Source organism: Oryzias latipes, chromosome 10, assembly GCF_002234675.1.
Source record: "Oryzias latipes chromosome 10, ASM223467v1".
NCBI lineage: Eukaryota > Metazoa > Chordata > Actinopteri > Beloniformes > Adrianichthyidae > Oryzias > Oryzias latipes.
Window position 1 is genome coordinate 21900720 of NC_019868.2, and position 12435 is coordinate 21913154.

At 41.7% G+C, this 12435-nt stretch overlaps 1 protein-coding gene across 10 annotated transcripts in view; it reads left to right on the plus strand.

The window, feature by feature from the left end:
* Nucleotides 1-12435, plus strand: part of tenm2 (teneurin transmembrane protein 2) — a 232751-nt gene that overhangs the window by 175729 nt on the left and 44587 nt on the right. For all 10 annotated transcript variants that reach the window (XM_020706715.2, XM_020706718.2, XM_020706717.2 and 7 more), the window contains one exon: nt 8326-8564. In XM_020706715.2, coding sequence (XP_020562374.1) covers nt 8326-8564 — 239 coding nt within the window. The remainder of the gene's footprint in view (nt 1-8325; nt 8565-12435) is intronic.

The window sequence follows — 12435 nt, forward strand, 5'->3', positions numbered from 1 at the left end:
TAGTCTGAAAATGATGGCGGTGGTTAATGTGATTAACATGACGGTCACTTGAAGGGCAATATATTTTGAAACTTAACCCACAATTCTTTTGCAATTTTTCAACCTCTGTAAACTAGGAACAGTTATTCAGGATAATTTAGTGTGAACGGAAATTGAATAGAATCTTAAAAATTGAAAATCAATATAAACTGGAAATAGTTTCCTCTCAACACAAATCAAAATATATATAACATAGAATAGAAGCTGTTATGAGTGAGAAAAATTCCCAATTTAATTAAAATTTGACTTATACAGCCCACTATAGTCGTCTCAATCGGCTTCATATCGATAATTGTATAATAAACATGAAATAGAGTTTAGCTATCCTTATTTCTAGACCATAAATTGAGTAAGGTAAGACCATAATTATATATTTTAAGATAGGTTTGCCTTAAATTTATGTTACAAGTATAATAAAATTTTCCACTTTTCCCTAATCAATTAAATTTTGTAGGAAAAAGTTAGAAAAAAGGTTGTTTTTTAGAAATATTGCTTAGAATATGATGTTTTTAAGATCAAATTACTTAAATACAATATATAAGATTTACTGTCCTAAAACAAGTCATTACATCTTACTGAAAAGCTACTGGTAACCAAGTTTTGTCTTGTATCAAGTGTCATGAGCTGTTTAAATTCAAAACTAGAAAAAAATCCTTGATGAGATTTTGTGTTTTTGCATTGTAATGTCTTTGTGTAACCCTTGTGCTATCCTAGGCACTTTAACATTGGGAGTTGGGTCATCTAGACCCACTAGACAGTGCGCTGAACCTTTTTTCTTCAATGATTTGTGATCTTCACTGGTGTCCATGGATTACATGAAATCTTTCTACCTTTATCCACCTTTGTCATGGTAGGGAGAACACGTCGATGTGAGCGTGGGGTCATCTAAGATGCACAAGGGTTACGTTTGTGATGTATCTGTAATTGTGCATGGTAAAGAATGCAGCACACTTTAGTCAAAAGTAAATGATGAAAATAAAATTACCAGCATCTCAGCCTCAAAATGCTTTATATGTACAGTGTGACAAGCATGTAATCTTTAAAAATACTGGTCAAGCTGACAAAAATGCAACAGTGACATTTACAATAATTTCCTCTGTAGTTTCAAGCTGTGCTTCTTATTGTTTTCTTTCCTTTAGCTCAAAGTATTTGGAGCTCCCCTGCTGCCTTCTTTTCTGTTTTTGGTCTTTTCTTTTGTTCTGTGACTTCAACCCGTCACTGCGGCCCCCTGGAGATTGGAATATAAACACAGATGATAAAAGGTTATGGCAGATGAATGTCTGTCTGTGAACTGTTACATTAAAGTGATGACAAAATATGTAATAACTTTCTGTTTTGGAGAGCCTAATGTGTTTATATTGAGTGAAATAAAAAAGTAGTATTTTGAAGTTTTTGCTCTTTAAGAAAACTAACTACAGCTTTAAAGATTTAAAACGAGTTGAATGAGGCTTTAGCCTATGTTGAATTCATATTTTTACTACACTAATAAATCACACATTAGCACATATAAATACATCAGTCAGCTTTAGATTATTTTGCCCTCCTGATAAAACAAGACTCAGCAAACCATGCATGTCTTCAGATTTTTATGAGTGAGAGAGCCTGGGCCAGAAGGAATATTAAACAAAAAAGTTTAATTCTTACATCACCCGGAGATAGATGCCTCTTTGATATCTTTGCAATAAAAAGAGGTTTAGTTTAAACAAGATGGCCAGCAACTACAGCTGTATGGAAACATGTGAGCTCATACCCATTGGCCTCCATTTAGCTTTGTTGTTGTCGACAAATAGGTTGAACAACACGCATCATAAAGTACATGAAGAGCTGAGGATTTGATACTCACCTATCAGCCAAATCGAGTTTTTGGTTTATCTAACAATTGGACTTTGTGAGCAGTGTTGATGTTAAATGTAAAACAATATCCTAAAATACACGTGAATCAAGTTCCATTACAGTTCTCATAAGTATAATATCTATTCATAAAGGTCAAACTTTGTTGAAACCAGGCTGTTTGGGGCACACCAATCGGCTATACCATAATGACACCATCAGCTTGTTTGCCGTCCCTGATACTCATTATGAACTGCAAGACACAGCTGACATGTAGGGTAATGCTGCGTTCACACTAAAAATAACTTCTCTTTTGACGCGCATCAAATGCTCTGCTCGACACTTTTCCAAAAATGTGTTTAATTAACGTGATACTCCAGAAGCGTGTGGGAGGAGCTACTGTCAAAAGTTTTAAAGCCTCATCACTACATGGAAGCATTGCCTTTATGTACAGTACCATATTTCCATCCTTAAGTCCAGAGAGAAGTGTAGTGACACCTCTGTGTGCCCTTGAGTCACCAGAAAAGCCGTGCTTTGGAGTCACATGGACTCAAAACAAGCCCAGCTGGTGGTGGGCTTTTATTCTGTTTTGAAGTTCAAATCTGATATGTAGCACTGTACAGCATTGAAGTTATAACCCAATCAATGCAAATCAGCAAATTCTGTCATGAAAAATAGCAAATTTCCCCGGTCATGCAACATTTTATATTAGTAATGTGTAGCACACCGGTGCAAAAAGCCGCTTTCCTCTGCGTCAAAACCAGATCATTTATGTTGATGGGGTAAACGGTCGAGGAGGTGTGGTCTGTCAAAGAGCGAGTGTTATTATTAAGGTGTTGAAAGGTTAAGCCAAGGAATTTGCAGCCATTTTTGTGTATAACCCAGTACATATATTTACTTATATGTTACAGAATAACAGTTTTATCCTGATTAATCTACATTCTAAGTAAAGATAGCCTTCAGGGTTTCTTCCAAGGAAAGCCTTTACCTCAGAGATCTGTTTCAAAAGTGATTTAAAAAAAAAAAGATGCTACTGACTCCGCTGACCTAATTTCCTCAGGCAACTCATTCCACACCTCAGCTGCTTTAACCTTTTCTCAGTTTTAATATGTCCACATTCTAATTCTCCTTTTACAAAATATGTTGCCAGATTAGCCTCACAAAGTGAACACTAGATAAAATACTTCCTAAAAAGGCATAACCTGTCAGTTTTTGTCTCCGTTCCTACAGTGTAGACTGCAAAGGGGCTTCTAAATGAGGATGACAGGAAATGTAATTTTTCTTTTTTTTTAAAATCAAAATGTTATTTTTTTACGATCTGCATGAAGAAAAGGGTCAATTGAATTCAAAATAATATGCAATTCATCCACAAATTTGATTCAGATTTCATTTATAGCAAGGTCTCGCAGTTCTGGCAAAAAACAGCATTTCAGACGTTTTGTTTTAGTTAGATCTAATATTTTTATACTGAAGACATGGAAGATGATCCATCCATCATTATTAGTGCATACATAGTTCTGATTGGGGTCACAAGGGTTTCTGGAGTCTACCTAACCGACCAGAGGGCAAATCTGTACAAATTGCCAGTCAAACCACAGAAACACTTCCACTCATTCCTAAGGGATATTTAAGTAATCAATCAACCTAGAAAGCATTATTTTGGACTGTGAAGGGAAGCAGGAGTGTCTGGAGAAAAATCAAGCAAATTTAACACAGAAAAAAACCCTGTCCAGATTCAAACCAGACCCTTCTTGTTGGAAAATTATAGTGCTATCCAGCAAACCAGCTCATTAAAGCAAATGTTTTTTGGCCAGACCAAACTCGGATCAATTGGTTTCTCAATCCACAAAAATGTAAGCCAGAGGAAACATTATGACGATTTACTGTTTGTTTCAGTCCCCCAAACTGTACTAACAAAGTCTGTTCAGCAAATTAACGCTACTCGTACTGTATCCCACTGACAATTATTTTTCCCTCAATTGTAGCGGGTAACAATTCTCACTACACCGTCCTTGAGCATCCTCCTCTCCCTAAGAGCTCTCTGCTTCATTCTCAGATCTGATTGTTTTGCAGTCACCCCATAACGACTCGACCCTTGTTAATTGTTCTCCGTATCTGATGGTGATTGTCAGACTGCCGTCCTAAGCAACCACGTTGGTGAGGGGTGAGAAATGGGGAAGAGCAAGCAGGCCCATGTGTGCCAGTACGGCTATGCAAAAGCGTGTGTTTGTTCGCTCAAGGGGAATACGAGCTTTGACTTCCTGCTAATTACCCAGCATGCTCTCTGTTCTGTGGTTAATTGTCCAGGTCCTCTTTTCTCTCAGTGGGGAACAGTGTTGGAATGGAGAGAAAACACGTCCTCTCTTCCTCTCCCTGCCCGTCTTGTCTATAGCCTTCCATCCTTTCTTTATGTCACTTTTTGTTCAGCAGGGATGCAAATTAAACATTTGGTTGCACATACAGGGCCAGCTCATGAAAGAAAACCCACATAAATTTCAACTGTTTGTGCGTGGGCAGGCGCTTATGTCTAAGTGAATGCGTGTGTCAGTGTGTGAGTATGTGCTGCTCATACTGAATTTGTGTGTTGGATGTGTATTAGTTGATGCAAGGCAGCAAGGTAGCTGGGAAGGGGAAGAGAAAAGGGGGGGGGAGGTATCGCTGTCAGCTCTTTCTAATTATGTGTGACATTTCCATGCTGGACCACTGTCAAAAATCACACAATGTTCACACACAAATGCACAAATACTGGTGAGCACATACACAGACGTAGCAGCCTAATGATACAGAGTTGTGATTGCTGGCTGCCTGCTATGATAGAACCCCTCCATAGCCATCTACAACATAAATCAATGTCAATTACCTCCCCAGAGCACATTAGACACTTTCCATTCCTACTTGTAATTAGTACGGCCCATAGACATAATCCCATCGCACACAAGCTCATAGTGGAGCTTCTACACACAAACAATAAAGCCCGGGACTAAACTCTTTTCAGGGAGCAAGTTCAAATACATACCAGCAGATCACATGATGTGCATTGTGTCATATATAATGCAACGATTTACCAGCTCACTTTTGCACATTAGGAGGGTTCTAATTAATTAGCACTGACCTTGCCATCACATAGCACTTTAGCGGCTGTGAAAATGAGTTCAAGCAGACGCCTGCTGCTTGACCTTGGAAAGTGTGTGTGTTTCGTGCTTTCACACATAAGTGCATTCTTGCATTTGGCAGCATATGGATTCATGCATGCATAATGAAATTGATAACAGTCACACTAAGAGTCTGTTTTCTTTATATATATATTGCCATGCATGCCAGCTCCTTGTCCTCTTTCTGCTTTTATCAGGTGTATAATTTCCTCCAATTCATCTATTTTCTTTGGAGTCATGCAGCATGCCTGACAGGTAAAGGCAGCGAAGAGAAAAGGTGATGAGAAAACAACCCGGCACGATGGCAATCCAACAATCAGTGTCATAAAATCAAGAGAAACAGAGAGGACGGCATGCACAGGCAAGCTAAATAATTGATAGAGTGGACCCATGCTCTCACTTGGAGTTCATTACCTGTTTTGACCTACTATTTTTAAATCGACAAGCAGAAATAAAAACACGGCCGGTATAAACTGCAGTGATTAAACAGTTCAGCCTCATCCATTCAGTCCTCTAACTAATCAAAACACAAGTGGAAGTAAGATTCGAATTAAAACGGCAGCTCTGGCTACATCTGTGCACATATGAGTCACATGTACTGGTCTGTAGGCGGAAAAGAGTCACAACTCAATTTGACAAAAAATAACAGAATGCAAATTTGTCCCTAATTTTGTTAATTTGTCAATGCTTTTATCTTGAGTGACTTGGTTTATTTGCAGAACTCTAAGATGAACAAAAAATCCTCCAAAGAAAGTTTAGAGCATTTCCATTAGGGGTTAACTGTGGTTATTCAATGAACCGATAATTGACTTACCTTAGCTGTCAATCTCTATCATGTTTCCATCCATCTATCCATCCATCCATCCATTCTCAGAAACCCTTTTAGGGTCACAGGGTTATTCGAGCCAACCCAGCTACTGCTGGGCGAAGATGGGGTACACCCTGAACACATTACCAGTCTATTGTAGGGTCTGTCATGTTACCCACATCTTAATTTATATTGTTGATCCTGATTTCAGCAAAACTGAAAAATTTGTTTCCATCCATTAACCCATCCATCCATTTTCTTAACCCACTGTATGCCTTTTGGGCTCACAGGGTGGCTGGAACCAACATAGCTACTGTCAGGCAAAGGTGGGGTACATACTAGAGGGCTGCATTGGGATCGGGTCCCGCCGGGTCCCGCGGGACCCAACCCAAATCTCGCGGGATTGGGAGGTTTGAATTGTGCTGCGGGCGGCAAAAAAAAACCCCGCGGGATCAGTGCTGGCATGAATATCTCATGAATATATATTAGCGGACTACGTTAGGCTGTGTGGCTGTTGGATTCTTATGTACTGAAGCTCCGTGAAGGCACCAGGTAGAGACGCCTAATGGCCTCTGTCATCTAACCTGTTGTTGGGGGTGTGCAACGCCCCGCCCCGCCTCTTACTAAGAGCGCGCTTCAGGCCGTCTGTCTGCGCGCGCACACACGCACACTTTTAACAGAACAGGATTTGTGAAAATATATTTAATAATTAAGTTGCAAATTACACAAAAGAGGAATGCATGAAAAGATGAGGCTGGAGGAGGGACATGAATCTCTTTAGTAATAATATCAATACAAATACTTGTTTTTTTCCTGCGGGACGGGAGACGATACAAAATCAATGCATCTCTATTACTGTGCGGGACTAAATTCTATGAGTTTTGCGGGTGCGGGCGGGAGTGGACATACATATTGCGGGTGCGGGCGGGAGTGGACATACATATTGCGGGAGCGGGCGGGAGTGTAACGCATACGTTGCGGGAGCGGGCGGGATTGGTCAAAAATTCAGCGGGCGCGGGCGGGAGCGGGATGAAGAAAATAGTCCCGCGCAGGGCTCTAGTACATACAGAACACATCGCCAGTCTGTTGCAGGGTCTGTCGTATCACCCACATCTTAATTGTTGCTCCTGATTTATGTAATTTATAAAACATTTGTTTCAAACTAAAAAAAAGATTTATACTTCACTCTTAAATGATTTTGATTGTGTTTGGAGATTTATATTTGTGATTTGTCTCTTTTTATTTATTATTTCCCAATTGCAATTACTGAAAAGAAAAAAAAAGGTAAAACAATGACAATGAAAATCAAACACAAGTGTACAGTTAAATTTATTATTGAAAAAAGCTCTTAAAACATCAATAACATCTAACTCGCTAACTTTCAGGATGATGCTGCTCATAGCTTCCTGTTAGTCATAAATTAAAGAGGCAGAAGTAAATCTCTTCAACAAAAAGCAGTGGAAAAAGCAACAAAAAGCAGTGCTGTTTCCACAGCAGTGAAAAGAAACATTTAATTACAGCTTGCCTGATGCAAAGTTTTTTTGAAGAAATAAGAAGTAAAAGAAAGTACTTTCCACTTCAAAGAATATTCTCATTTCCACTCACCGAAATGGTAGACAAAGCTTCTCTTTACTTTATCTCCGAGGCAGTCGAGTGACCTTTCCTCCTCTGATATGTCACATTCACCAGTGGGCTTTGTTCTGCCATACCACCTGAGGATGCGGGGGCACATCTTCGCTCCCCATGTGTGCTGAGGGGTGTCGCAAAAGACATCTCAGTGGTTTCACAAACTTTTTTTTTTCTCTCTTTACTGTATCTTTGAAAAGATTCTTCAGGTGTTTTTTTTTTCTCTCTCTCACTTCATTCCCTCAAGGTTAGATGAAAAAGAAACTCTGAAGGAGAGAGAGGGATGTTTTTGTGGGAAGATGTGACTACGGTGATGTTTGAGAATAGGAGAACAGAAAGGAAGAGAAAAACAGGGATGAAAGTGAAAGACGGATGGTGGGGGAGCAGGTGCACTGATGACGGAGAGTAATAGGTAGTATCCGCACAGATATGGTGGTTCAAATCCTGTAATGTGTTCTCTGAGCTCTGACAAAAGCCTGGACAATGGGGACCGGAAAGGAGGGGTGCAACGCCGATCTTTTCCAGACATGGCAGGCAGGGGCGAGGCACATTGTAAGTGGGGTGAGCCGAGGCAAAGCAAGGGGACAGAAGAATAAAAGGGGCGTACAGCAGGTGGCAGCTACAGAGAGACTCTGAACTGGAACGAGGTAGAATTGGAGGCACAGTCATTTCCAGAGTGTTCGCACCCATATGGCAGGGAGCTTCACCTGACAGAAAAATTGGACTAAAGCTTCAGCATATGTGGCCCTGCCGTCTGGGCTTTAATTAGGTGAAAGATCATTTAACCTCCTACAGCGTTTTCACCGTTTAAGTGTTTACCACCTTTTTACTCGCTGAACAACCAGTTAATTTTTCGTTTTCTCTGCTCAGGCACTTCTTATTCAAGACCTCATCAGGGACCACGCCTCTCTTCAGTAGCTCCTCCCCTGGTTACCCCTTGACATCAGGAACGGTGTATTCCCCGCCCCCTCGCCTGTTGCCCAGAAACACCTTCTCCCGCTCAGCCTTCAAACTAAAGAAGCCGTCCAAATACTGCAGCTGGAAATGTGCAGCGGTGACGGCCATTGCAGCCGCTGCCCTGCTGGCCGTGCTCCTGTCGTACTTCATTGGTAAGTTAGCTCCACTAACCACTGAACTTCGCCATTTTCAGTCCTCCCACAACAACAGCTTCAAGTTGAGTGTGACTTTAAGTTGACTTCAAATTTAAGGCAGAGTCACAAAGTGTCATGTCAGCTCAGTCAGCCTCAGCAGGTGCCTTGACATCAGCTCAGCACAGGTAAACATAGAGGGTGATGCATATATCTCAGCCCACTAGGGGTGTTTCTCTGAACAGGTATCTGTCAAGGTACAGAAGCGGCAGGAAAGTGGGGGGTTTTTCTGATCCGACACCAGCAATGACAGGTTCTCAGAGGAGAGCCCTCACAGAATCCTCTGGAAGAGATTTTTATGCCTGTCAACTAGTGAACAGCGTGAAGTTAGAGAAAAAAGGGCTCAGAGAGCGTGGGTGAGGGTCCTTTCCTTCTTGACCTCATTCAGTGGTCAAGAGAACGTGGACATGTCCTGCATGTGTGAGTGTAGGATGTGGGTCTCTGAGCATATGTAAGTGGGGTGTCAAAAGAGGCAGATGTGCCACTGAGCCCCCAATTGGCCTCTTACCTCGGAGACCAAAGTCAACAGATGGGTGGATCACAGAAAACAGCAACATCAGCGGGAAAAAAACCCTCACTGATTCCCCATACATAATTAATATCAATTTTAATTATTTATAAACAAATCTATATTCTTTTACACCTTACAGTCTGCCACCCATAATTGTAAGTTTTAATGTGTGCACCCATATGACATTTGTCCAAATTGTGAACGTGCTCTTACATTTGTGTGGACTCTTGTGTGTTTTGCAACCACCCCACCCCCTCCACACACACACACACACACACAATGCCCTTGAGAGTGGTGCGTGTCCTCCAGAGCAGATCAAGGCCCCTTGCCTAGGGCGCACAGACAGATCCGTCCCCTCCTGAGCTTTGCTCGGTCACACTGCACTGGTCAGCCACATATGGGAGCAAGGAAGGCTTCCACGGCACACAGGGGGGGGAAAAAAACACACCTCCCTCATAGATAATTGAGGCCAGTGGATGTATCGAAGCACAGAAACGAGTAAAAGGTATCATCTTTTATCTTATTAGCAGCACAAGCCTGCTAATGACACAAGTGTTTGTTTTCATCTGGACCGATCATTTTCCCATCGAAAATCTGATAACGCAAAAATGTATTCAATTCAAAGATAAATTGTTGCCTTTAATTTTTTATTATTTTTTTTTGCCACTACATCAATACTGGTGAACCATCTGTGTGCACTGCAAAAACAAATCATTAACAATACTGCCTGTTTGTCAGCATAACTGATGGCATTAGCTTGCAAAATAAACTAAAGATTATTTTATTGTTGCACAGAAAAATTGGTATAAACTCACATTCCAACTCTGAAACCTGCCTTAGGCTACACTTTCTATGCAGCTTAATTTGTACTAAAGGCCCACTTGATAATTTTTTGATTTCTTTTAAACGTGTTCCCAGTGTTCTTTTAATTACAGTTTTGCCATTTTTAGCCAAAATTAAGAAAAACTCTGTCGTTTTCTAGGGCATAGTTTCTGCAAAGAAGCAGTACTTTATTAGAAATTTACCTCAGAGTGGTGGGCGGGACCGTTGGCGCAGAGTAAACCTACCCCCCCATCCCCTCCTAGTTGCTGAGAGGACTCTGTTTACAGTCCAGGCCTGCTGGTTTTCCAGAAATATACTTATCTGCTTCTGATTACCTAGATAAGGTGTATTTAGCCAATAAGGAGCTTCAATGACAGGTTGGTTGGAAAACATGTTGGACACCGGCCCTCAAGCCCTGGATTCTAACACCCCTGGTTTACAAACTCTCCCACTTTTTAGCTTCTTATACCCCCAAGCTTACATTATTGTTGCAATAAAAATTGCAAGCAATTTTGGAGCTATATCCATCCGGACAGTTTTGGTCCAGATGCCAGCTCGGATGAGGAAAACAAAGATGGATCTAGTTGTCTACAAGTGGATGCATCAGTACCAGGGAGATTGTGGCCCACCTAGTGTATTTTCCACATCATAAATACACTCTTTTTCAAACAGCATTTTTGTCTGCTCCTGATTCACAACAATTTAAATGAGGAAATACACAGAAATTAAAATTTTACGCTTAATTATCCTAATATATGTCTTTGATCATCAGAAAAACACCAAGACATGTTAAAAACACCAAAAACACGATTTTCATCAGAGTGGGTCTTTAACTGGCAAATGCCACCAAAGCTAATAGTGTCCAGCTGGCAATAGCTCTGTGAGCTAAATGAGGCTGAAATGACACTTTACTGTTATTTATGTTTGCTTTTACTTTTGTTAACTGGTTTCGGCTGTGGCACAGCAACATTTTGCCCGGGTGTTTTGTCAGCGCTGAACATAGCGGTAGCAGTGCTGCCAAGCCTGAAACCCTTGTGTTTACTTTGCTTTTTGTAGCGTTAATCGTGCGGCGAGTTCACCACTCATAAGGGGGATTTTTGTTGTACCTTGTTTGTGCGCTTTGCACATGAATGTGTAGGCCCGGCAGTCACCAGGGGGATTCTTCAGAGCATCCAGAGCCATGCAGCGTGAAGAGGACCCCTCTGAGGCGTCTGCCCAAGAGCCCACTCATAAATTACACCAGGACACATGTGCCTGAGCAGCACTTTTTTCTGCTAGACTGTGTGTGTGAGTTTTTCAGGATTTCTAGGCGACTTTTTTTTTTATTCTGTCCTGCTTCTCAGGATTGTGAATAAGGCTTTTAAAATTGCCTGACAATCTACCAGAGATGTTTGTGTACACACCGAGAGCCTTTTACAAAGGCATGCTTCAAGAACCCGGCTGACAATATCTCTTTCAAGCTCTATCCCACTGCTAGAATGGAGTCACGGGATAAGATAAACATGCAGACTGATGCAGACAATAAAAAAGAGTTTTAGGGTTTGCAGCTATGAGTTTGTGCATTTTCAGGTCTTGCTTTTGTGTAAAAGAGTTTGCGCGGACAGACAGTTGTGCTTTGAGTTAACAGAGTTTTCCTCCGGTGGGGTATGGCCTCCTCTTTACATATGAAGGAATGAGCGAACGGGTGTCGGGTGGAGGATAAACGAGCATTCTTGTTCTTCATTCCCCCGGCGTCTTGTTTGGTTGCTCCGCGCGGAGCACCCCAGCCAAAGAAGAGGCGGTTGCTAGGATACAGGTGAGTGGGATGGCATATAGGAGAGAAGACAGGTCCATCATTGTGAATGGCAACCTGGAGGGGGCAAGATAGAGGGAGGAAGAAAATAGAAAGGTATGTAATGTGGTTGGTCCAAAGAGGGCAGCGGGGACTGTGAGGGGATTTGGGAAAAAGAGGACAGATCACTGGAGAGACAGAGGACAGGACATCTATCACTGTCAGCACCGTGAGGTGTGAGGGCGCAAGATTGTTTCTGGGTAGAGGTCTGTTGCTGAGAAAAGGAGATGATAAGGAAGAGTAACAGAAGTGACATGAGAGCCAGGTGTAGATAGGAGGAACTGAGAAGAAGGGGAGCGTAGCCTCCGAAGGCTGGTGTCACTCGAAATAACCGTGGGACTAATGTCTCCTAATTGATCACAGCGAGCAGAGAACAGAGGGAGTGTGACAGCAGCACAAGAGGACAGAGGGAGACTGCAGAGGACAAGAAGAGAGGATGATGACAAAAGAAGTTAGAGAGGAGAAAAAAAGTGCCCAGCAGGATGGAGCATCCACACAAAGAAGGAGGGAAAAAAGAACAAGACGCGTTGAAGTTGCAAATGAGAGGTGAGGAAGGGGGTGATAGATGAAAGATCGAGGACGTGTCAAGTTAGCCGGATCCAGGTGGACTGTTTTCAGATGCCTACACAAACACACAAACGAGGACACGCAGTTGTGCCCTTGACTGC